This window comes from Pezoporus flaviventris, unplaced genomic scaffold, assembly GCF_033815535.1.
Source record: "Pezoporus flaviventris isolate CSIRO_AGI_PZ_B2104156 unplaced genomic scaffold, CSIRO_AGI_Pfla_v1 ptg000020l, whole genome shotgun sequence".
Lineage (NCBI taxonomy): Eukaryota > Metazoa > Chordata > Aves > Psittaciformes > Psittacidae > Pezoporus > Pezoporus flaviventris.
Window position 1 is genome coordinate 7,027,272 of NW_026892568.1, and position 25,787 is coordinate 7,053,058.

General features: G+C 37.9%; 1 protein-coding gene across 4 annotated transcripts in view; it reads left to right on the forward strand.

Annotated features, from left to right (window-relative positions):
* B3GNTL1 (UDP-GlcNAc:betaGal beta-1,3-N-acetylglucosaminyltransferase like 1) overlaps positions 1 to 25,787 on the forward strand; it is a 118,249-nt gene that overhangs the window by 11,767 nt on the left and 80,695 nt on the right. For all 4 annotated transcript variants that reach the window (XR_009743764.1, XM_061455617.1, XM_061455618.1 and 1 more), the window contains 2 exons: positions 7,073 to 7,138; positions 24,311 to 24,406. Coding sequence is in view for 3 of the 4 variants with exons in the window: in XM_061455617.1 (XP_061311601.1) it covers positions 7,073 to 7,138; positions 24,311 to 24,406 (162 nt within the window). In the remaining variant the exon portion in view is untranslated. The remainder of the gene's footprint in view (positions 1 to 7,072; positions 7,139 to 24,310; positions 24,407 to 25,787) is intronic.

Genomic DNA, 25,787 nt, shown 5'->3' on the forward strand with positions numbered 1-25,787 from the left:
AATATAATCAAGACATACTCAAAGTGATTTGAGAGTTTTATGACTTATAGTGTGGATAAGCTTGGAAAAACTTACCAAGATTTTCTGTTCTACCCATTTCTGTTCATGCTATTGAGCAAGATGCTTCAAAATAGAAGGCGTTCTGAACTATTAGAAGCCTCATCTTGGGTACAAAAGCAATATCAAGTGATCGCTGTTACTTAAACCTATTTTCTACTGTTTTTCCTCGTGACTACTGCTTTTTGCTGAAAACATCAGAGGAAATAAAATGAATGTGGAAACTGTTACAAGTCTAAAAATTGCTCAATATTTTGGCCATAGTAATTGTTGTGTGATAATAGCTGAAACACAGATGTTGCCAGCTGTTTAACAACTCCACTTCTGCACGCCACCTACCTTCATTTCAGTCACCAATCCAGTCTCAAGCTCTCTAGGAAGGAATGTTGATATCAGCCTTTTGGAATGCGGTGCAGTAATGCCAGGGAATTGACCTTCAGAAGTGCAGCCGTAATTTCAGGTTTGCTATAGGTTGAATTGGAGTGAAATGGGGCTGGGTCAGTAGTTTGTGTATGTTTCATATAGGTGGAGAAATACAGTGAGGCTCCTTGTACATTCCTTTGGGTGAAATGAATGTAGGAGCATATTTGGGAGCATCTTTGAAAGTACTGGCTCCAGGGAGACTGTTTTGCTTGCCATTCCAGCTGGAGGCAAGCTGCTTGTGTTATGTCTCTCAACACAGATTTGTGAGGACAACAAATTGAGAAGAAATGTGGAAAAAAAGGTTACAGAGCTCAGAACTGTCAGAATTTGATCAGCCTATTCTAGTATGAAGTGGCAGCTGTTTGACTAATAGCTATTGTGGAGGGGTTTTTGCTTTGGCTGTTGTTACAGATTTCACCTCTAAGCTATTGAGGCATTTTTCCCACAGGGGAAAACAAGTTGGAAAATTGAAGATACTTAACAAATTGTTCATGTTTAACATTTATAGTCTCAGAAAATAAAATCCTGGTCATGCAACAATAGAATGAATGAATTATGCAAATACATTTCACTGTTAGCTTTGCTCTTCAAGTTCTCTGGGGTTATGACTGTAACTACCAGATGCATTGTGTTGTAACCTTAGTTTTTCAGTTATCTGGGGTCGTTACCAGCTTTGTCATAGTAACTTGCCCAACTGTAGCACAGCAAAAATTAATTTTTCTGCTTTGAACTGCTATTTTTGTTGACATTCACTTAAACATGCCCATACTCGTATAAAACTGTATTTCATTAAAAAGGAACACACTTTCATTTCACCCTAGTAAGCTGTGTAGTTTCCCATTATTTCAGGTATAATGAATGTGGTGTTGGAGGGTTCCTGGCTGGTGAAGAAGAAATATCAAAATGTGTCCTTTTTTGACCTGCAATATTTCAAACCCAGTCATAGTCCCTTGAGTCTTTGACACGCTTCTAGCCTTTTGAAAGGCTCTGTTGGCAGACTGTCGGTGCTTCTGAGGTTCTGAGCCAGTTCAAAGATGTGACTCTACACCATGTTGCCACAGTGTCACTGCTTGCTAATAGTTGAAAATGACAGAGGGAAACAGTGAAGGTTTATTCCCCAGAAGAAGGGGGGAACCACCAGAATCGGTTTTGCCATATTTGAATTGGCAGCTGCTGACCTGTGCCTTTCCGTTTGGGAGATCTGCTTGTGTGATTTAAGCTGGGAATGTTAATTCTAAATTGCTGTGAAATTGCATGCTTTTCTTGAGTTTCAAGTTCAAAACTCCTTCATTGAGGGGGTATTCATTAAGGTGGTTGGACCTTAGCTAGCCAGACTTGGTAGATGTTGCAGGGACTCCAGCCTTCAAGCTAGCTTTCAGTTATAAACACAGCTGCTTGTTTTTATAGTGTCTGTAACTTGCTGGTTTTGGGAAGAAGGATTTATTGTTGGTTGCCATTACACATTACTCTACAGGCACTGATGAACTTGAAATATTCTTCATTTCTAAGGTTTCTGTTGATGGAAGGTACTACTCATTCATGAGCATAAAGAACACTGTATATACCCCCCTGTAGACTTTTTGTTGCCATGCTCGGGATAAGAAAGGTGCTCAGTGAAATCAGTTTCTTAAACTTAGAAGTTATTTCTTTGTTATCCCCTTCTTTCTCAATTTAATCCAGAAGTAGAAACAGAAAAATCTTAGTTTTTCCTATGGTCTTGCAAGTACTAACAGATAGCAGAATGTGTTTTGCTCAGGTGTCTTGTGTGTGGCCATTAGAGTGCACAGTTGGATTGTGTTCAATAGCAGGGGGCTTCTTTAAAAACCTGCCTTCTAGAAAAGTGCACAGTATTGGTGTATTCATTTTGGTAGAGCTGTTGATGGGTCAGTTCTTGGAGGTCTGAGGCCTTTTCCTCCCTAGTTCAAGGAGTTGAGCTGAACAATAGTATAGAAAGATTTTCCCTATAGTCTGAGCAGGTGCAGGATAAATGAATGACCATTTGATGGATTGAAACACTGTGGAGATGCCATATTGTTTCTCAGCAAGTCAAACATGCCTTCTGGCATCGGTACAGGTTGTATTTTATGTATAATATCTGCAGTGGAAAGACGGTGCTGCTATTGTGGGTATGGAGTTTTTCAGCTCTCTTTGTGTGCATGTGTGGGTTTTTTGAACAGCCAAATACGAAGGAATTTGGGCAGCATGTGATGCAGAGTCTGTAATGTGAGCTTAAGAAAGCACTTCAGTACTGAGCCATAATTAGTGTGTTGTTTTATATTAACTTGTCTTTGGTTTTAAAAAGTAGATGTGTATTGTACTTTGAGTTGTATGTTTTATTTTACTTTCTGATGTGCAACCCCCCCTTTTAAGGGGAAATCATGCAGTTGTTACTGTGGAGTTCAGTGTGGTCCAGGTGACCTGGTTGAAGAGGCCAGTGAATGCCTGTCATTTGGATTTACCCAAATTGATTTGAGAAACACATCCTGAAACAGCACCAGCTTTGAATAATATTCTTAAGCTCAGTCTGTTGCTTTAATTTTCTTTTTCTTCTACTATACTGATGAGTAAAGTGAAACAAAACAATTAGCTCAGTATAAACTGTGTTTTTATAAGGAGTGGTGCCTCTGCTTGGAAGGAAGACAACCCAGCTGATAGTTGTGTAACTAGCTTTTTGATTTGGCAGCATCTGTAAGTGGTGAGGAACTTGACAGGAGCAAGCCAGCTTTCTCCAGAAGGGATATATCTGATAGGAGCCCAAGCAGGCAGAATGCCTGTCAGACTGAAAGGTGATGGAGATCACGGCCCCCCACTGGCAGAAACACATCTGGGCTTGTTTAGAAATCCCTGCTGGCTTTTCATGCAAAATAAAGTCCTTTTTATTCTCCCATCTTTCAGCAAATTGTTTTCCTATCCAGAATGGACACTGGAGAACAGGAAACATGTTTGTAATCAACAAAATTCCTACAAATTCTTGGTTAAGTGCCTAAAATAGGTTTCTATTTATGTTCCTTTATTTCTTGCTGGTTACCTGTTTGGCCTCATTTGCACTGTATGGATGTCTGTACATATGTAGATGACAGTAAACGCAGCTATTACCTGAGATTTTCTTCATTTTTCTACTGTTGGTGAGTGGGGACACAAGAAAATGGATTTACTTACTCTTATTTAGCTATGTTATTGAAGTATATGCTTAGTGAAGGCATGCATTTATCTGGGGTTTATTTTAAATCTGCTCTTTTGTACATTCTTTCAGTGGGGTGAATCTGTGTTCGTCCTGTCTGCCTTGTATCTGCTAGGAGACAACCATTAGAGAGTTCATGTTAAAAGAGAAAACTGAATTCCAGTGGAAACTTCTGTTTCTTAAAAGTATATATTCAGTGTAATTCACTGCTAGCCTTGTTGTCTTCCCTGCTTACACATAGGATACAGAAACAAACTGAATATACTTTCCTTTTTGATACAGCAGCTACATTCAGATACCTACTTTCTTTTTGTCTGACATGACAGAAGTGAAAACTAATTTGGAAAGTGTTTGTCTTGTTACTAAGGTTTGTTCTGGGCTTTAAACCAAAAAAGATGACCAAAGTCTGTTTAGTGCAGAAACCAATACAGTTGCTGAGTTCAATATCGTAAATACAACAGTTTTGGTAGGACATTTATGATTACCTAATGTGCAGCTGGACAAAGTATTTTAACATCTTAGTTGTCTAATACTATGGTTGCTTAAACTCCATAAACATTTCCCAGTGCAGGTCATGGTTGGGCATCTCATGCCTACCAATGGCTTATAAAGTTGAAACATTTTTTAAAGTGCTCTTATTTTATGGCACAATCATAGAATCATAGAATAGTTAGGGTTGGAAAGGACCTTACGTTCAAGTTCCAACCCCCGTGCCATGGGCAGGGACACCTTACACTCTCACCTCACACTCAATCATTCTGGTTTTATTCATTAGAATTGAATTTGGTTTCTTAAACACTGGTCTAGAATACAGCCACACTGCTTCAGATTGTCTCTGTGTAAGTATATGCTGTTTTCCACTTCCTGGCTCCCTGCCCAGTCATCACTCACAGAGTAGTTTGGGTGGGAAGGGACCTGTGGAGTGCTGAAGCTGGATTTTGCAGTTAACTTTCTTTTATAGTTGCCCAGCCTCAGTCTAAAAAACAAGTGGCTGATGCAACTCAGTTTTGCCTGGGGTGTGATGTGTATTTTGTGCAGTTCTTCCCCATCACCTAACTGCTTTGTTGGTTTATTTGGGTTTATGTCTTAAATGACTATGTTCTTTCCCCCCTCCCTCCTTTCCTTCTCCCATGACCCTGGAAAGTATCACAGAACTATACAGCAGGGCGTCATATGTGTACAACTGCTAATAAAAAGAAGGCAAAACTCTTTTGAAAGGTCATTCAGGGTAAGAGTTCATAGAGTTTTTCAGCATTAGAGAACAAAGATGTATTAATACAAAAAAGGCATTTTGGAGTTTTTATGGTCATAATGCCCCCTCTTTGGCTGGATTTTACAGAGTACTGATGATCTTGGTGATAGCCTAAGCCCCAAATCTGTAGACGTGTTAGTTTTGCCAACAGAATCAAAATGACACAGTGTTTTGTTAGGGGGAACTAGACCTTTCCTGTCAAGTTGTCTGCTTATGAAAACATAACGCTGACCAGTTTGGTGAATAGGAGATTTGAGTTTGGTTTGAATACTTTCCATGCTGTTTTAACCTTTTTAAATGAAGTAGATTATTATTCATCCTTGTGAATGTCTGAGTTCTGTTAAAGTTATCTCTGTTGTGCAGCATCATAAACTGAGGAATCTTTTAGTACAAGGGCATATGTTGCATATTGTAAGAGATAATAGTAACATTGTTCTAAGCGTTGAAATTCCTTGCTTTTTGATGGATTGCATTTGCATTCTCATTTTGGGCGGATTTAAAAAGAAGACATCTAAAAATCCTAAGTAATTTGTAAAGGAGTGAACAAAGCTCAGTTCAAATACATTTGCTATTGCATATATGATCTTAAACCAGGTTTTAATTTACAAAATTCAGTTGTGTATTTGGAGTGAGAAATTGGATTATGGTTCTTACGGGAAATAGGGTAAATATTTTCTTGGAATATTTGCTTGATACAGTACCTGAATTTGGGTGCATTATTGCTAAAGTGCATTAGATGGTAAATACTGTCTGTTTTAAATAATTGATGTACAGAGGTGGAGAAATCAGAATTTTTTTTTCACTCTGCTGGCTTTCAAAATCAGTAACATCTTTCATGCACATGACTAAATATATCCTAAATACAAAATAGAGGGAAAAATCCTTTTGACAGTGTATTCCTTCTACCTTTTATAAACTTGCATGTGATGAGGGTCAGTTTATTATTAATTATCTTTAACCTGGAATTTTGGATCTACTTCTTACACTTTTTTTCATCCTTGCATTGTTTTTGATATAACTCGAGTGTCACCTTTATATCGAGGTCATTCAATCTTTTAAGCTCAAGATATTTAAGCACAAATATTTTTTTGTTGCTGGTGATTTGATGGAAAGTTTCAATGTGGAAGTTGTTGGAAGATCAATATTTAGTGTTTTTGGCTTTAGTAGGAATCTCCTTAGAATGATTTTAATGTGAGGATCATTTGAAAATACTCTGAGAAGAAAATGGCTGGATTAGTTTTAACCAGCACCTGAGAAAGACTGAACTGATCCTTCAAAAGGGAAGAAATATGGCACCAAAATGGAAAAGAATACATGTGGAAACCTCAGGAGACTAAATTTAGGGAAGAAAACCTGTGCTACAGTCAGGCATTTTAATAGACTGTAAAACTGTAGTCTAGAAGGGATATGATCATGAACAGGAAATAGTATTTTGAAAGGAGTATCTCCTCCTGTCTGTTGAAAGAAGGATATGAGGTTACAAACTCTTTACAAACAACCTCACTTTTTGTAAGTAAACAACATAGACCTTTATGCTACAGGTGAAAGAAGTATTAACATCAAATTGAAATCCAGGTGGTGTTTTTTAAAGTCGTGGTCAATGCTGATGCATTTTATGAGTGTGTGTGTTCTTTTTTTTTTCCTTTTTATTTTGCCTTAGAATTGGATCATGTGACAAATATTAGTTCTTGTGCTCATGAAATGTGGCATATCAGTACTAGAGACTGAAGGCTTTTCCTTATCAAGGAAACAAGGTACATTGAGAACATTTCCTCATCCAAAGCAATTCCTCTTGCTTGAATGTTATAAATCTCATGCTTTGAATCCAGGTTAGTTCCTTGTCCCGCACATAGTGCCAGTTTGGTGATCAGAGTTCTTAAACTGTTGGTGAGTTTCTTTAGATATGTACAGTATGTGGGTGCCCATAGGATACATGTTGAAATCAGAACACAGTTGTCATGTAGTAGTTTTGATCCCTTCCAATTTGAAGAGCACTGAGTTTAATACACTAAAAGTGTAAAATCTCTTAATGTTTGTTCCTTCTCTAGTTCTGACTGCAAGCCAGTAAAATGATGTTAATTTAGCACCATATTCTGATGTGTCTGAACACTGTACTGTGACCCTTTTTATGTTCAGTAACAGTGTGCTATTTATTCCAGGATGATGTGATGATGCCACAGCGTGTTAGGCTGCAGCACGAAGTTGCCATTCAACACCCAAACAGTGTGAGTACTTTTTTCTGGGGTGTATTTGTGTGTTTTTCTTTTACAGAGTGCCGGATACATCTTTAAAAGGATATGAAAATTTCACAGTAGGGCTGGTGGAGGCAGAGCAATAACCACTGTATTCTTTCCCTTTATTTTAAACCCTTGCTTTGATTTGAATAGGAGCTTTGATTGGAACCTCTTCCATTTATTTTCTCTGTTCAGTAAACCAAATTTCATTATGACAGGGATGCTCTTTTTCAAGTAAGTATGTAGGTTTTGCCAATGTATGGAACCTAAAGAAGCCTTTTTTTAATGTGAAAAGCTACATAGGATTGGCTACAGCTATGGCTTATTTGGTTTTAATATTTAAGAAACTGTAAACTGTAAGCAATGGATGGATTGTTATTAATAAACTGGCCTACAGTTAAACTAGTATTTCTCTGTCTGTCTTCAAAAGAAGACATTATTAGAATGCCATTCTTTATTCTTGTGAAGTAAATTGTCAAAAACATTCTGTGACATGGTTGGTTTATGATCTATATGATTTTGATTTTAAATCAATTTCTGTGATTAGGGACAGTATGTTTTAGAGAGATTGCGTCTGTGTTTTACTTACCTGAAGATAATAAATATAAGTAATTTGTTATGGCAGTTACTTTATTTGTTAAAGTTACTGCCATAAAGTTACTCCTTTATTAACTAGAAAATTGAGTTTATATTCCTACCGGTTGGTGTTAAGCAAAAAATTGGCTGATTCTTTTCACATCTCTGACATTTTCTCTTGTGACATTTATTTCAATGTGGTTTCTGGAAAGGAAAGGTCAAGCAACTTAATTTGTCAAGAAGGTATTTCCTGCAGGTCTCTGAACAAAATAGGCAGTTGTAGGATTATCACTCTCTGGGAATCAAACACCTTTTGAACTTTTCCTCCAAAGCACACTTGCTTCAAAGTAAAGATTATTGCAGTTGTTTTGGCTGAGGAATGTCTGCCAAACAACCTGTTGCTTAGTGCTGAGATGTGTAGCTGCACATCACGCCACCTGTACTAGGTCTCTATGAAATCTGATAATCCTTACAGTGTAATTTATCACATTATAGTTTAAGTAGCTCCTGAGTAGCAGTTAACCTAATTCACATTTTGAACATAATAAAATGATACTTTGAAAGTTGTTTTTGTTCTGATATCAATCAGTTAATGTAGTTCTGTAGTAAAATGCTAAAAAACCGGTGAGGCAAGTTGATCCAGTAAACTTGGTTTATGGAGACAAGTGCTAAGAGCTATCAGGTTTCTCCTTTGACTTCTGTATCTGTATATTAAGACCTTTTTAATTAGACTAATTTCGACTGAAGTTTGTAGTCTATTTAGAAAATACTTCAACTGTTTTGTTTATATTCTGTTATACTTTAGTGCCTAACAATGCTCTAATGAGCTATGAAGTGACAGTCAAATAAGTAATGGTACCTGAGTAGACTGAAGGGTATGTCTTCATGATTATATGATTATATCTTCTTCTAAGCAAAGCAAACTTGTTCTTCCCATGCTTGAACTAATCTGAATTTGTGGTTCTATGTTACTGTGGTACTTGTGATGGGTTGACCTTGGCTGGACATCACGTGCCCATCAAGCTGTATCACTATGGGGCCAGGGGAGAAAATAAGATGGAAAATAACGTAAGATGAGGGTCAAAATAAAGGTGGTTCAATAAAGCAAAAGCAAAGGGCATGGGCAGAAGCAAAGATTTATTCTCTACTTCCCATCAGCAGGTGACGGCCAGCCACTTCTTAGGAAGCTGGGCTTCAGTACGTGTAGTGGTTGTTCCAGTAGACAAACATCGTAATAACAAATGGCCCTCCTCCTCCTTCTTTCTCTTAGCTTTTATTGCTGAGCAGACATCATATGATCTGGAGCATCCCTTTAGTCAGTTTGGGTCAGCTGTTCTGGCTGTGTCCTCTCCCAGGATCTTACCCCCAGCCTACTGGGGCGGAGGGAATGTTGCAGAGACAGGCATGATGCTGTGGAGCAGTGCTCAGCAGTAGCCAAAACAGTGTGTGTTACCGACACCTTGCTAGCTACCAATACACAACACAGCATTAGGAGGACTGCTGTGGGGAAAGTTAACTCCATCTCAGCCAGACCCAATGCACAAAGCTTAACTTGAGCTTTGTGCTTTACTAAATAGAAGAGCCAAAGTCAGTTTGATTTAGTGTGGGAAATAAGGGTTTCCACCTTTTGGTTATCTGACATGCTAGTTCCTAAAAGCTTCCATTTAGTAAAGTGTGAAAATTCTCAGAAATGAATGCAGAGAAAGGCCCGTGATGTTAAACCTTAAGAAAAATGGTAGATGTGTATCTCCCACATCTGGCAGAGAGGGGCCTATAGGGATGCTGGGGAGGGACTCTTCATTAGGGACTGTAGTGACAGGACAAGGGCTGATGGGTCAAAACTTAAACAGGGGAAGTTTAGATTGGATATAAGGAGGAAATTCTTTCCTGTTAGGGTGGTGAGGCACTGGAATGGGTTGCCCAGGGAGGTTGTGAATGCTCCATCCCTGGTGGTGTTCAGGACCAGGTTGGACGATGCCTTGGGTGAGATGGTTTAGTGTGAGGTGTCCCTGCCCATGGCAGGGGGGCTGGAACTAGATGATCTTAAGGTCCTTTCCAACCCTAACTATTCTATGATTCTATAGCACATCTGGCTGGAATCTGTGTCATGCCACCACTTTCACCTTTCTCCTGAATCGGAGGGTTTCCTCACAGCTTTTTGAACAAGGACCTTGGCTTTCCTAGTTTTTCTTTTCTTTAAACTTCTACTGGTTTTTATTTGCTATTATTTCTTGCCTTACATTGTTGACTTTCACATGTAGAGTTCCCTTCTCTATTCTTGAATCCTGCCAAAGCAAAAATGGATGTGTTTGAATTGAATGGAACATGTTTTCCATTTTTAAGGTATAGTTAAGTGTTTGTAATTCCTGTGTGAATTATATCTTCTGGTTTAATGTTGTATTTTAACAACTAATTCAAAGGCTTGAAAGAAGAAATGGGAACATATCCAGCTGTTCCTGATGAGCAAAGAGATCAGTTTGGTCCAAAGCCCTCCAGTAGTTCTGACACAATGTGAGTTACTTTGAGAGAAGCTGACCTTCTGGACACAAATCTACTGACCACTGTCAGTGTGGGCTGCTATTAAAAGAATGATCTCTACTGTCCTAAAGAATAATTGTGCCATTGAATTTTCTGCTCTTAGAAGATGGTTGGGGATGTTTGAATGAAGTTCCATTCTGTAGCTGGAAGTCCTGACCCTAGCTTCAGCAGTATGACAAGCCAAAGTAGGTGGAGGGAGAAAAATAAGCAGAAGCTTGAGCAATGCCTGTGAAGCAGTGAGCTTTTTTGGTTTGTTCCTGAAATTCTACTTTGCAGACTTGGACTTTCCACTGTTTTGCAACTTCTGACCTGGATCTTCGACTTTCTGCAGTTTGTGTACTTTCAGAAATCTTGTTCCTAATCCCTGCCTTGCTGGCTGTTACTGAGAGCCAGACTTGAAGGCTAGTATTCCCAGTGGGCTCTAATATTGAAGGCTTCAGTCTACTGTCATAGATTTACAAGTAAGAGAAGTTTCCAACTTTCTCCACCAAGAGAAACCTTTACCCAGATCTTAAGTAATCCCTGAGGTTCTTCCTCTTTCATGTTATTCCTAAATGCAGATTGCCTTACTCCGACTTGAAGCCTGGTTGCTAAATGGTGGAACCAAAGATACCAGATGCTTTTGGAATGACTCCCCAACCAGTTGTTCTTCAAAGAAACTGGTGTCTCTATCTCTGAAAAAGCAAGAGCTTGCCCTCAGGTTTGGGTACTGGAATATGACTGGGGTAACAGTGCAGCAGCACGCATGAAATGCAGTCTCGTCTCCTGTATTATAGGCTACTTAATCATGCTTTAAAGAGCAAGAACAAATTATTTTTTTCTCTTTGAAGCTGTTCTTGTCTGGAAGACTTTAACAAAAAAATTGGAGGATGGAATTGTTCTGTCATTGGTAACATCAGTAACTGTAACAACATGGAGAATTTTGGATCTTGAAGACAAATTACTGATACATTTTGATTTTGCTAAGTGCAGCTCTCTAGGACCAGTGTCCTCTTGTCCTCTGGGGACTATTTAATGTTATGTCTAAGTCCTACTGACAAGGATTATATAAACAGGACACTCTTGGAAGACACCAGTTTTTCAGACTGCCTATTTATACCCTGTATATGAACTCTAGAGCTCTGCTAGCACAATGTGGTTACCTGCTTTTAACACTTTGGAACCTTAAGGACATGGTACTGTCTATCAGTAATATAGCTACCAGCCTTTTGACATGGGTTGCCTGTTGCACATGTGCACTATGTTACGGCACATACAAGCGTGCCTTCAAATTGCTTATGCTCTAATCAGATCAGGAATGACTTTGTGCTAGAGAATGAACAACCATTACTAAAATTTCTCGCTCTTGTCTGTGTTTATCCCTAGAAGCAGCATCTGTCCCATTTACCTGGGATAAGCCAGGTGTTCCCTCTTTACCAACCACAAATCATGAATGCTTTCTTGGCAGCTAATGGGTGGGAAGATTCCACATCACATTTCCCTTAATTCTGAAAAAAATCAGGCTTTCATATTTTCAATTATACTCATGCTCTTCTGGAGGAGATCCAACTTTGTGTACGTACTAGTGTTGTATTGAGCAAGGCTTCTGAGTTTGGAGTAGCCCAGGAAATTATTTCCCAGACCACATATACACACATGTGCTGCAGTCTTATTTGAGCAGGGTAGTACCCTTTAAGAACTTCCAAAGCTTTTTGTTTCAGGGAGAGCGGAGATAGTGAGCAGCATCTGCTCCCAGGTTGTCTGCTGGCACAGGGCTTGCATCAGGACCTGCTATGGGCGTGCTGAGGTGAAACGGCTGCGTGTGGTTTGAGTACGCTCTAGGAGAGCTCGAGTAACATTAAAGAACTTCTCTAGAATGTGCTTCATTCCTGAGCTGCTGAGGTTCCTGGCCATGCTTTGCAGAGACACTGTGCCATTATGGAGCCTTTCAAGATAGTGCAGCACTTGGAATGCTCCTCCAGTTTTAATTTTTCCTATGGATTCCAGATGCCGGATGTAGAATAGAAAGCAGCTGAAATGAGAATGCTCAGAAACCACTGTCTTCCTCATCTATCTTGCAGCAATCCTGAATATTTTTGGACAGCACCTTGTCTGCTGGGCAAGGTGTTACTTTCTTCTTCCTCTCACCACTACTTAATTTCAGTATCTGTGTGCCCCCACAGTATGACTCTGCATGTGAGCAGCATCTGGCTTAAAGCTTCTGTATCTCATTTCTTTCTGCAGAATTGCTTAGGAAAGCTAAGCTCTTTCTCACTGCCTCCCACATCTTCCCAACAGCTGGAATTAAACTGTGGACCATGGAAATAAAGGACATTTTCCTTTTGTTTTTACTGGTGAATAAGAGGTGAATCTGTACCAGTGTCAGAACAAACACCTTTCTTTTGTAGTACAATTGCTAGCCTCTTTCTCAAACGTAGGATACCTATGCATAGGAGAGAACCCTGAGTATGACCATTTACATTTCTTCAATGAGAAATTCTCTGTTTTGCATCTGTAAAGAAAATTTGTGGCATATTCTGTAGCCTGAACTCCATTCAAGAGCTGCAATGCCTGAAGCCATTTTAATCTGTTGCTTTATCTGACTGTGTTAACCAACTCTGCGTATCTTTGATGGTTAAAATGACTCTGAGATAAGTGATTGGAGGGAGCGAACTTGAACAATGCACGGCCCTGATAGTTCACAGACCTGTTCATCTGCCTCTGGGAGAGCTGTAAACAAATGTTGCGCAATCACCAAATGAATTGGAGACGTGAACAAATGAATGAGCTGAGCTTGAGCCTTCTTTAAAGCACGACTCCAGGCGAAAGGCACTGCACGTCTCTCCTTCACCCCCACTGAAGCTCAAATTAACTACCCTTAAAAACGAGTTTGTTTTGGTTTTTTCTTTTGGTCTGGACACGTACATTTATTGATTTCAAAAGATACGGTCTAACAGAGAAGTTCTTGTGTATTGTCAGTGTATCCTCTGCCATTCTGCTTGCCTAGGCCTGTTACACATTTCTGTCATGTGTTAAAAAGATTGTTTTCCTCCCCATTTATCTTACCTGTTGCTTATTGAGCACTAGTTTGAATCATTTCACTTTCTCTTTTTTTGTGACTAAAACGATCAGATTCTGTTAATTATTCATTGACTTAAACCAATATCTGAAATCGCCAGTAAAGATTTTCATAGTAGCAACAGAAAGAGTACAATAATACGAGTAGATCCTCTTACAGGTATAATTAAAATGAAGTTTTAGTGGTACATGAATTAGGCATTCGTATGGAACAGAACTTTTAACATCTGCATTCTGAGTGTTTGTGTGTCTGACATGATTATGAGATTGCTGCTTTTTCAAAATACCTAAAAATTGATGATTCAACTGGTTTTGCATTGGCAAGAGGCAGGGTTTTTATATGAGTTAGTCCATGAGAGGAGTTCTGTGGGAATGGCTTAACAAATCTTGAGCTTTGTTTCGTTCTAAGCATACAAAGGTTAATAGACATTCTTGTATCATATGTTGGTGAGTTCCATATTGTAGATCTAGCTCTTGTCCGTGGAGGGAGGGAGGTAATTCTAGGTAGTCTGGACCATTTCCCATAGACTGTCTTGCATATCAGAGCAGCTCTTTACTGCAGACTGTGCACTGATTGTTTTGTATACAAAGCGCGCAATGAATGTAAATAGGGTATTTAAGTGATTTGTTTTGCGGAGTAGTTACTATGTACTTAGCTAGTGGAAAAAACATCCAAACAAGTGTTTCCGACTCATCTCAGGTGTGTAACTGCACGTGGAGAGACTCTTGTGGTATAATTCCAGTGCAGCATCACTCACTAGAACACTGGCTTGTACAACAGAAACTTTTCCGTGTAGCCTTTTGCTGAGCAGCTGTGCCGTCATATATCACATTAATGTGGTGGGGATTTTTTTGTTGTTCCTGGTTATTATCACAAGTCTGCAATAAAGGCAGAAGATTGTTCTGTCTGTCTTGTGCCAGGCCTTGCTGCTCCATGATGAAAGGGAGCAGAAGATAAAAAAAAATTTGGGAAGAAAAATAAAGAGGGGGGCCACCATATATGTTGGCAGTCAACAGTAGCACTTTGGGAATACTGGCAGTCCTCAGTGGGTAGTGACTTTTACATTCCACATACCAATGGAGTTGGGTCACCTCTGAAAGATCTTAAAGCCTTTTGTTTGCTGTATCTTCTTATTAGTCTTATGTTAGAGCAGTCCTGAAAATAAGAGATTACCTTTCAGACTACATGCTGTGCTTCCTCCTGTGTGCTTTCTCTTGGGAGTCAAAACTGTTATTATGCAGTCTGGTAATTACATTGCATTTAGGCATGGATTTATTCTATCTAATGAACAAGCTAGCCTTGTTTGTATGGCTAGAGCTGGCAAAAGTGAGGTAATGCATGTCTGCTATACCTATGACTTGTTCTTAAAATAGTCTTTTATTACATAGTACACACTGGAATTCAGAAACTCCAAAACTTGTATGGAATTTCACGTAATTGCACTGGGGGAATTACATGAAACTGGGAACCGTGCAGAGGAACAGTTTATTAGATGTTTTGTTGTCCTAGTGAAGTTACAAGTCTTTCAATAAGAAGTGACCTGAAGTCTAAATGTGTTCATGAACTATTTGGCATGTTTGGATCACATGTGATGTGATGCTGCACAGTGAAAAAAAATGTCCTATATTAGGAGTATTTCTTCATGGAGGTGGGTTAGCAGTGAGAATTTTACTGCATCTGAAAACTCTAGCTCTGATTAGAGCAGTGCTGAACCTTAGCTAGTATTTCCTGCCTTACAACAGTATTAGAAGGGCTTGTGTCTGCTCTCACAGCAACTTTATAGCTTCTGGTCACCTGGAACACAGCAGATTGAGGTTATATTTGCCTGTAAAAGACTTACTCTCAGGAGCTTTAGATCAGGTCTTATTTAATTGAAGTACTGTGATGCAATGGACAAGGACTTCATTTAGGAGTGAGAAGATGCAAATCTGCCCCCAGAGTGGCTTTGCCATTCCTCATCCACTATTTAAAGAAGTGGTCAACAGCATTGTTCTGTAGTCTGAGCCTTTATTTCTGAGGGATTTTATTACCTTTTCTCTACTTAAATTATTGCAGTGTTTTAGTCTGAACACTTAATATAGGTAAGTATTATCTTTTATCTAATTTTTCAGGTGTGAAAGGATAATAACCATAGGTGAAGCTTTACTAAACTGTCATTAAACATAACCACATAATGGTGAAATATTCCCTCTCTATTCAGTGTAATAGAAAAGTTCCTCCATATAACTTCTTTTCCTTTGCAACAAGTTAATGGTTATGGATGACCTTCCCTCATTCTGTGTCTTCTACTGAAGTCCAGGTTTTACCAGTCTCCCTTTGTCTTGCAGTTGCTGCATATAACCAAGCAGATTTCTTTTTGATAAATGCTTTTATTTTGGATGTGAAGTTGATTAAAATCTTTTGTGTAGAAATTAAATAATCTTTGTTTCTGCTTAGTTGATTTGCATCAGCTCTCCTTCTGTCTCCCTTACTCAGCATGTTTGAGACGGATCACTGTGTGTTGCCCAGACACGTCCTAGCAAGCAGTGCCTGACTTTAGCTTTAATATAAGCATTAACTCATAGAACAGGGACATGGTTTAACCCCAGCCAACAGCTAAGTACCATGCTTGCTCACTTGCCCACCCCCTCCTCAGGCACAAGCAGCTATTAAAGAGAAATCAATTGGATAGTGGCACGTCTTGAAAGAGAGATGAACAGATCAAATTTGTTTGTTTACTCTGTTAGTAGGAATATGCTCCACTAAATAGGAGCTGAGTAGGTCTGAGGAGGCTGTGGTCCATCTTTGGTATGGACAGAGGGAAAAACAAGATGTTATTCCTGAGGTGATTACCTAAAACTGTCAGTTGTCCAAAACCAGATTATTGTTGATGTAGGAAGAAAAAATGTCCAGTGAAATATTTTCATGAACTAGTCTAGCTGTTCTGGTCATTAGAACTTTAATACTCAGTTCTTGTATACTGCACATCATAAAAAACTCTGAGTCTCTCACATTTTTCTCCAGCCTGTGCAAAATGTAACTTTAAGGATCTCCCATATAGATGCTTACAAAAATATCTACATTTGTGACTTTGGGAAATTGTCATTAAAGGTTTTTAAGTTATTTATAATATTTCAGTAATCTTCTTTTGGTATGGAGGGTAGAAACTAGAGCAGCAGTTGTGTGCAGGTTTTGTTCTGAAGTGACAGCGAAGTATGTGTAAGAGGAGAAAACATGATTCCTTTCCCTTTTTCTGCATTGAATAATATGAAATTCTTTGTTTGACAATGTGAGAGTATAATTTTTATGGTGGTTTTCATTAATTGGGCCCTTCCATGTTTATCACCCAGATCTGCTGGAATTCAGCTGTATCTTTGCTTTTTATTAGGCAACTTCCTTAAAGATTCTTTTCAATTTGATATTTCTGGAAAACCACAGTGCATTTCAAAGTCACAATGTCAGTTTAGGTCTGTTCTACATTTAATCAAATATCCCAAATGAGAAACATCCCAACGTACGTAAGTTTGTAATTAAATTTGTGTTTAATATGGCCTCCACATGTCAATAACCCCATCACAAGATTGTGATTACTTGAGTTTGATATTCACAAATGTCTGATTATAATGTGAACTTCCAGAACATTTAATTTTTAAAACTATGTCTGAAGCCTAAAGTGGTTGAAAATGAAGGTCTCTTCCCCCTTGTGTATTGGTAATTTGCTGTGGTGCTGTTATTAATTCAGTCCATATTATGTGGAGCTACAGACACAAGAGAAATTGGTTTTAAAATAGAAATTGTGCAAACACAGTGCTCTTTTTGACTATTCTTAAACTTTATGCAAAGGACTGGTTCTGTAAGTATCTTGACAGGTGCATCAGATTCAGATTGCACATGCACTGACCTGAATAGAGAGGTTTGAGCCCAGAGTTTGAATGATGGCATCTGAGTCCTGGTGCTTTTTCCTACCTAAGCTACTTATCAGTATAATGGGGATTACTCATTTACATTCAAAAAGGACTTCTGAAACTCATGTAATTTGCTGTAATATCTACAGATTTGCTGTACTATGTATTCAGTGATACTTACTTGAAGTTTTACCAGAAATATTATGTTTATACTGCATGATTTCATATGCACAACAACCTTTTTAAGCACAAGTGTGGTGTGATGCTCAGCTGTGCTCGTTCTGATTACACCACTTTGACTTCTTGGTTTTCATATAAGTTCACTAAAGAAAATTCAGACTTCCTTGCTTTTTAATTGATCCTTTTTTATGTGCTGAAAATAAATGTGTAACATCCTATTGTGGACTTCAGACTTGAACCAGGGCCAAGTGGAATGAATGTTTTACAGGTGTTCTTAAGAATGGATTGCCACAAGATAAGAACATCTGTGGAAATGGATATTCATCTGACCTAAAGGATTATCTGGGGAATCAGCACTATCAATGTGTTTTATAACTTTTAAAACATGCTTTAAATACACTTGGGTGTGTTTTGTATCTTTACACCTAATGCAGATTACCTCACTGGATTCACATGTTTTGAAGAACACAGTTTCCTCCATTGGAAATGAAGGGGAGAAGAAATACATTTTACTACCTTATTCCCACCAGTATATAATTTTGGAAAGATTTTAACAACGTAAAAATATTCCTTCCATTTCTTTTTCCTTTTTTTGGTTACTTTAAATGATGATCACAAAATCCTTCTTAAAGCCACTCCTATCTTCAGTCATTTCATTGTTTTGCTGCATTAAAAAATAAAAGCTCATGGGCCTCTGGAGAAAATATAATTTACATAAAATCTTCCAGTATTTTTAACAACTTAAATCTCAAGTCTTATTTTTTCGCAAGGTCAAAATCCGTAATGCTAATTGTTGGAATAAGGATCTGTTCTGCTTTGCATGTTTCTGATTCATTAAAGCAGATATCCTTAGTTATTGTGATCACCGTGTACTTGTCTGGAAACCCAATGTAAAGTGTACTCAGAAGATGACTGTATTTTGTAAATTTCTGTCTTTTACTTAACTGTGTGAAGGAACAAATTAATATAAATGCAATCTCTTGTTCACATTTAATTAAAATGAGAGAACCAATGCTGTTACCATTGGCTGAATATCTTGTCCAGTACTTCGATATTTTAATGGTTAAATCTTAGCTTTCCAATCGTGCTGGTTCATGTAATGAAGTTCTGGCTGTTCTGAGTAAATGAGAGAGGCTTATGGAAGATTGTATTCATCAAGATTTCTGTGGGAAATGGGTGATCTGAGGAGATAATGCTGAGTCACAGCCGTGCAATTAAAAAATGATGCTGCAAGCACTATTTCATAAGTCTACTTGAAAAGCAACCCTGGACCATCTCAATGAATTGCTATTTTTGTGGTAGATTTCTGCTTGGCACTTCCAGTAAACACAGCAGGGATGCTGCTGGTGTGACAAGGTGGTGCTGTACTGCACCCATATGTGAACATATCCCCATTATGTGAACATATGGGATAATGAAAGTGGCTGTATGTACCCTAGGAAGAAAATGAAAATATCTGTAGATAATTTTGCAACAAAATAATATTTTAAATATTATCTGAATGAAAACAAAGAAATTTAATGCAGAGGAAAGACTGAGAGAAACATTTTCTCCTTCCTTGCAAGTTTTCTCCTGAATTTCAGGGTATGTTTGCAGTGTCGCATCAGTTGAGGGTGGTGTGTGTATGTGTGGAAATTACAACAACAATTGAAGTAGGGTTTGGAGGCAGCACAAGTGCCATCTACCTTTCCTTTATACATCAGGATACAGGCGTGATTAACAGAAGCTGCTCTTAAACATTCAGGATAAGGTAAATGTTCCTATTAGCTTTTTTTAGGTTAGGAAATTTCCCTCTGTACTCATGTAACAGGCATAGTTGAGGGAGGGAAGGTGTCATGCACTAGAGAGAATCCTTCATAGTTATTTTGAATAGTGTTTCTTCTCATGGAACATTATCTAAGGTCAGGTGTCATGATACTTCTAATTAAAGCTTTACTGTGTAGTTAATAACATTCCCTTCCAGGAGGTTTATGTCACTTCTGAGATGCAACTCAACATTGCACGCTCCTCCCTAGTGTGTAGAAAGCTTTGTACTTTATAGAACATTTGAAAGTTGCATTTCATTTAATATTGTAAGTTGAGGAAAGCAATTTATTTTGTAAAGGAAAAATGTGGGTTTTTCCTTGCTGAAAATGCAGAATTTTCCAATACCTGCTTCAATATCATGATTGGAGACCAGTTAAGTTTTCATCTTCATTTCCTTTTTAGTACAACAGGAGGGTTCCGCCCCATAGGCTGTCTCCTGAATGAGAAAGATTCTTTGCTAGAGGAAGTTTTAGTGATTAAAAAACAAAAACAGACCCCAAAAAAGCCACATCTGCAGAAAGCATTGTTTTTCATGGGTTTTAGTTACTGTCAACTCATTTAATCTTTGCTTCCTCTCACCCACTTCCTTTTCCATTAATCTGTGCAAGGGAAAACATAACCCCCTACAATTATGAATATAAGAAGTATCTTTACCTGAATATCACATTTAAAATCAAGCACTTGAGAAAAGTTGGGACAAGTTATAGCATGGGAGCAAATGGCTGATGTTGCTGCTACACATATTTCTAATATGGAGAGTTTCTTGTATTTTCTGGAAGTCTGGATGGTTATAAAATAGGTCAGAAAGGCTTTTATCAAAATATTTTAAAACTTATGAAAGAAGCAACAGTAAAATAACCTTTCACTTCAATTTAACAGCTATAGGGAAATATTCAGTTAAGTGACTGTAAAAGCTCTGTGAGACATGGAGGAAATAGGAAACAGTGTGCACTTGCTTCTGGTGCCCCACCTTACACAGGGGAACTGGAGGAAGCTGTTTGTACTCTAAATAATCCTGGGTTTGATTGGATGAAAGAAGCTGGTTAAATGAGCTGTGCTTTACAGAAGCTCTGTGAAAGGCTCAGGTAGAGTTACTCTACATTGGTGATATTTGTCTTGCAACCATATAAGTCAAGAATCCCAGCCATGAGTCAGAGTCCCATTGGGAGTGGAATGGTGCAGCCAAAGAGCGGAAGGGTGTGGAATCTTTTTGGCTGAGCATCTAGGTTGCATAATGACAGTGTTAAGCTTTGTCTGTAAGACATGTCTCTGAAGATGATGCTAAAAGCAGTCTGGAGTGGTGTTGGTTCTGAAAATGAAAAGCAAGCAAGGGTGTCTGTGCGCTGTGCAAAACATTTCACTGTTAGCATAGAGGGAAGTGTGAATATTTCACTTATAAAGTATTAACTTTGTTATGCGTTTGTAGTTGTATTTGTGGGGTGTTGCAGCTGTTTCAGTAACATACAATTCTACTCTTCAGTTTGGTTTGCTATGATAATCATTATAAGTAAAGAATGTGGTTAAATGATTTTTTTATGATACCATCCTCTGCAGGAGGTAGATCCTTGCTTTTATGTGCCCCGCTCTTAAGTTTGGTCCATCTGTGGAAGCCTTACAAAAGACCACTAAGAACATCACCTATGGTTTTGTGTTCCTTTGCTTCTAAAGAAATGAATTACCAGGTGGTTGTTGGGGGTTTGGCTTTCAGGTGAGGAAGAGGAATGAAGACAGCAATTCAAATTGCTTGTGAAATAATAGATTTTAGGAATAATTAGAAAGTCTTCTGGAAAAAATGCTGTAGTTAGATAAATAAAATAAAGTCTGTAGATAGCACATTCAGGTAATCTTAAGAAAACCAAAATTTAAACCCACCACTATGGAAGATGTTTTAGTAAAGTTGTAAATGTATTAATCCCTCTCTTCCTCTCTGTCTTCCTTTAATTCCATATATGAAACAAGTATAGGATTACTAAGTATATTATGATATTTCATTGTCTAGATAATATGCCTGCCTATTCAGTGTGTAAGGAAAACCAAATCAGACTGAAATCTTAACCTCATCTTCATATTAACTTCATTGGAGCCATTTCATTCACCGGTAATGCCTGCCTGCTGAGCTCAGACCAGAAAAGAGTAAAAAAGGACAAAGCTATGAGGGAGAAGGTATGACATGCTAAATAGAGGAATGAGGGCATTAGTAGGCATGTGGAGTCTCAGGAAATGTTGTTTCTCTAAGGTCCATTTTGCATTGTCTGCATTTTTTCCAGAAAGCAGCCTTTTCTCACATTAATTCTCAGCACTGGTTTCATTCTTTTTCCTTTCTAGTGTTCATTGCTGTTAGAGTAGATCATCGTAACTCTTTGTTAGGGATTGCAGAATGGAGGTTTCAAGGACCAGGAGTGTCCTGTTTGGTCATGGAAGTGAAATGCCATGGAAGAACCATCTGGAGATGGGTTTGAACAACAACCTTTTGCCATCAATTCCAATAAAACTATATTTCAGCTTGATGCCATGAGCCTTTAGGTGTGGAGTGTGCTGCTAAAGGGACTTTGAATTGCAACAATAGAAGGTTGCCCTCATGATTATTCATTGGACTAGGTAAAAAAATGTAAGTTGTTTCTTGAAACATTGAGCTATTCTCACATTCTTAAATCAGAGGCTAATCCTATCATTTTCTTCTTTATATATATAAAAAGTACATCTTTTTATTTTTCCTAGGTGAATATCTTATACTGGTTTTACCGTTGTTCTAACTATTAGGTTGAGCTTTGCTGTAGAAATACAAATTGCTGTATACAAAAGCTCTTTTTTAAACCTATTTTTGTATTTGATCAGTGTGTTTGTATATAAGGCTGTAGATTGTTATGCTCTTGCTCTGTCTTGCTGTTAGGCATGTCAGTGGGTGAAGGAGTTTGGAAAGTTACACTAACAAGGGTTCTGCCCCAAATTATGGTGAAATTCAGTGTAACCCATTGTTTTTTTTCTGTTCTGGATTTAGATCAGTGCAATAACAGTAATTCCTAAATCACCTTTTTTATTTGATGAGTACTTTTTTCCTAATTATAGTGGTTTCAATTCCAAAAGCCTGAAAGTACTTCAAGACCTACATACAATAAATACAGAATCATTTTTACAAGACAAAATTCAGAGAAGTAAATTGGAGCATGGAACAGTCTATACGGCTATATGGAAAGAGGTGGAAACGCTGGCTAAGAGTCCAAGTCCAATTCTGGAGGTTACAAGAAGTGATGTATGTTACAGAAAAGAGCTGACAGGACCCAACTGAATAGCAGTTATTCTGTTTGCCTTCACCTCTCCTTGAGTGTATGGACAGATAATTGATCAACTCCATTGGGTTTTCTCTGGAAGCATAAGGAGTTGAGATTTGAACCAATTGTTCTGTGGACTTCAGGGAATTGCAGTCCTTTAGCGGAGCACCTGGATTCCGCATCTTTTTTAGATTGCATAAACTGTCAATAGCATTTGTGAAAATGATCAGACTGGTCAGAAATTAATATAAAAATAAGAAACTCTATCCTCTACTTCTCATTTCAATGTCAAGTTGCATAGAAAGAGACAACTGCACTTACTACTTGGCTCTATTTGAAAATGGCTTTTTTATCTCTTACCTTGTGAAAGCTGTTTCTGATTCTGTGTTTGTTCGGGTTAGGCTGTGACTGTTTGAATAAAGAATATGTTTCTATATTGTATTATTATGGAATAGCTTTTGAGAAAGAAGTGCTGTGTAATTTTCCCATTTGGATTTTTGTGCATCATTTTGTAAAGTGTCTTTGTAAGTTATAGAAACCTAGAACATGCAAGGGAAGGTTAAAGAGGCCTTGGTTAATGAAGACTAACGAGTTCTGTATATAGTTCTCTTAGGTAAAAATCATCCTCACAGAACAGGATATATGTACATTGACACAACTTCTGTGAAGTTTTTTGTGTCTGTGGCGTGCCTCCTTTACAAATGATACCCAGTTTAAAACAATTTTGGGTTCACTTTCTGAGAATGTCTTAGTATTACTTAGCTGTAATTCAGGAGAAAGTCAGTACGAGGATTGAAGTTATCCATAGTAATTCATAATTGTCATGGAGGAGAAATTTCATAGTTAGAGACATTCTCTTTTGTTCTTTGGGATGAGCAAATCATGGCTTCTTTTTTTACATGTCTTGTATTTTGATTGTATTTAATCATACTCTAAATTGTGATGTTTCATTGTCAGCGGTCGCCCAGCAAGATCTCTTCATGGTGTTTTTGTTACCACATCAAAAGTATTCATAACTGCACGTGCAGAATTCTAGCCTGACTGCTTACATCTGTGCGAGGTTTAAAGCTCTGTAAATAGAGATACCTGAAAGATTTAAACTTGCTGTGCTCAGTGTGTACACTTACATTCCTTATGAATGCTTAGGGTGGAAAATAAACCAAGTAAGTTTTCCACAGGCTTCTTGAGCAGAACTTCATTCTCTCAAATTCTTGTTTAGAAATGCTAATACCTACCTTTTGGTGTTAAATCCCAGTGCATGAACATATCCTCAACAGGAAGTACTCATCAAAGTCTGAAAGAGAAATAGACAGTTACAGGAGTACAGTAGTTGGGATAAAACAGTATCAGCTTACTTTGCACTTGTAACTGAGTCCTGTACTACCCTGAAGGTTTAGGATAGATTGCAGACCATCAGGAGTAGCAAGTAGCAGAGTTCTGTGTAGTCACATTCCTCCGGTTGTCCTTGGCTTCTTCCTTGTCTAAGCAGAGATTTGTTGAGTAAACATTTCATGTTTGTATAAAATTATATTAATATGTGTCTGTCCAGTTATAGATAGTATGAAATCCCTCTCTCATTCTGTTGTATGCATATTGGAAGCCATTTATTATGCCAGTACATGTTCAGAATATTAAAATTCATATTTTGCATTCTGAATGTCTGGATCTTTGAAAGTTTGTAACTACTTAATATTTGAGCAGAGCAACTGTGCTGTATTATACTACATTATATTATATTGTATTATAAACGTAGCAGAGGGCTAATATGGACTGTATAGATAGTCTTAACTCTTGGAGTTCCTGTGTTTTGAATGCTTATTTTATGATCTTGTTTTGTTGCTGTTTGCTTTAGATTGTTGGTTGCCAAATCAGAAGAGAGCCACCGGAGTCTACTGAACGGTATACTCGTTGGATCAATAGTCTGACTGAAGAACAACTTCTTACACAGGTATTCTTGCTTCAGCTGTGACTGAAATTACAGCAGAAAAATAAAGCAATGGGTTTATTTAGATGGATTTTCATCAGTCATTAGGAATGCTGGATAACTTATATTAAGCATTTATACTTGATAATATAAGTCAAGTATATCAGGTCAAGATAATACATCAAGTATTTGTCAGATTCTTAAAGGTTAGTCTTTTCAGTAAATTGATAGTGCATGTGATCGTTACGTATGGTGACTTCACAGTGAGAATGGAGCTTTCAGCTTTAGGTTTGGAGTAAGCTTCACATTTCTCACTGCTCTCTGTGGTTAAATGCATGCACTTCCATCCTCTAATAGTTAGTTTAGCTTTTTTTGTTTTAAAAGGTGTATTTAAATACAAAAGAAAAAAAATCTGTCTTGAAAAGGACTTCTCCCCTCACCAAGGTTAGGTACTGACTACTTCTGTATCTGTTTAAGTTTTTCTAGAGGTCATTTTAAAATAGCAGTTCTTCAGGCATAAAACATTGGGCTCATTATACATGTTTGTAAGTAAGATGCGTCTTGTGCAACTGAAGATGACAGTTTTGGCATAAAGAAAGGTGGTTTCATTAGGCAGGCAGCCAGTGCTGAACTAAAAGAGACTTTGGCAAAAACAAGTTAAACTGTGGAAGAAATCAGTCCAGCCTGTGGAAGAATATGTGTGTACTGAGTACTGTAAGAAATCTAATGGATGGTTAGCAGAAAGCATTCCAGCAGGCATTAAAATGCAAGTATTTGGGTTTGGGTTTTGTGATGCTACGGTAGGAAGGCATTTGCTTTTGATTTTTCTGGTTTTAAGTGGCTGAAAAGATTAACATACCCTTGTTTGTTAGACTTCATTGTAAACTATTGTGTTCCCCATTACCCTAACCCCAAAAGACATACTTAAAGGCTCTGGTATGGTCATTGTAACACAAGAAGTAATCTATAGACCTTGTTTTAAATCAGCAGTGGTATTACAGTTTCCTATAATTCACCAAGTGAAAGTAGTTACAGAAGAAGTTACCCATGGAATATTTGGATTTGTCTCTGAGTATAGCACTAGAAAAAAACCCATCTGGATTTAAACCAGTGAATTTATCTGACTGCAACATCGGGATCAGTGTGTTGTTGAGGAGAAGAAAAAAAAAACCTTGTCCTACACAGTCCCATCTAAGTGGCCACTGGATGGGGTCTTTAATGAGTTAAACTGGAAATTAAAAGAACTGTCCTGGTTTTGAGATTGTTTAAATAGAGCTATGTAAAGAGAAAACTGTTTTTAGGATGAGGGTATATGTCTTCAGGAAGAGATTATTTAATCTAGTGTTTCTGATAGTAAGATACAAATGCAGTAACCTGAGAAGTCCCTTGCAATCTTATGTGCCTA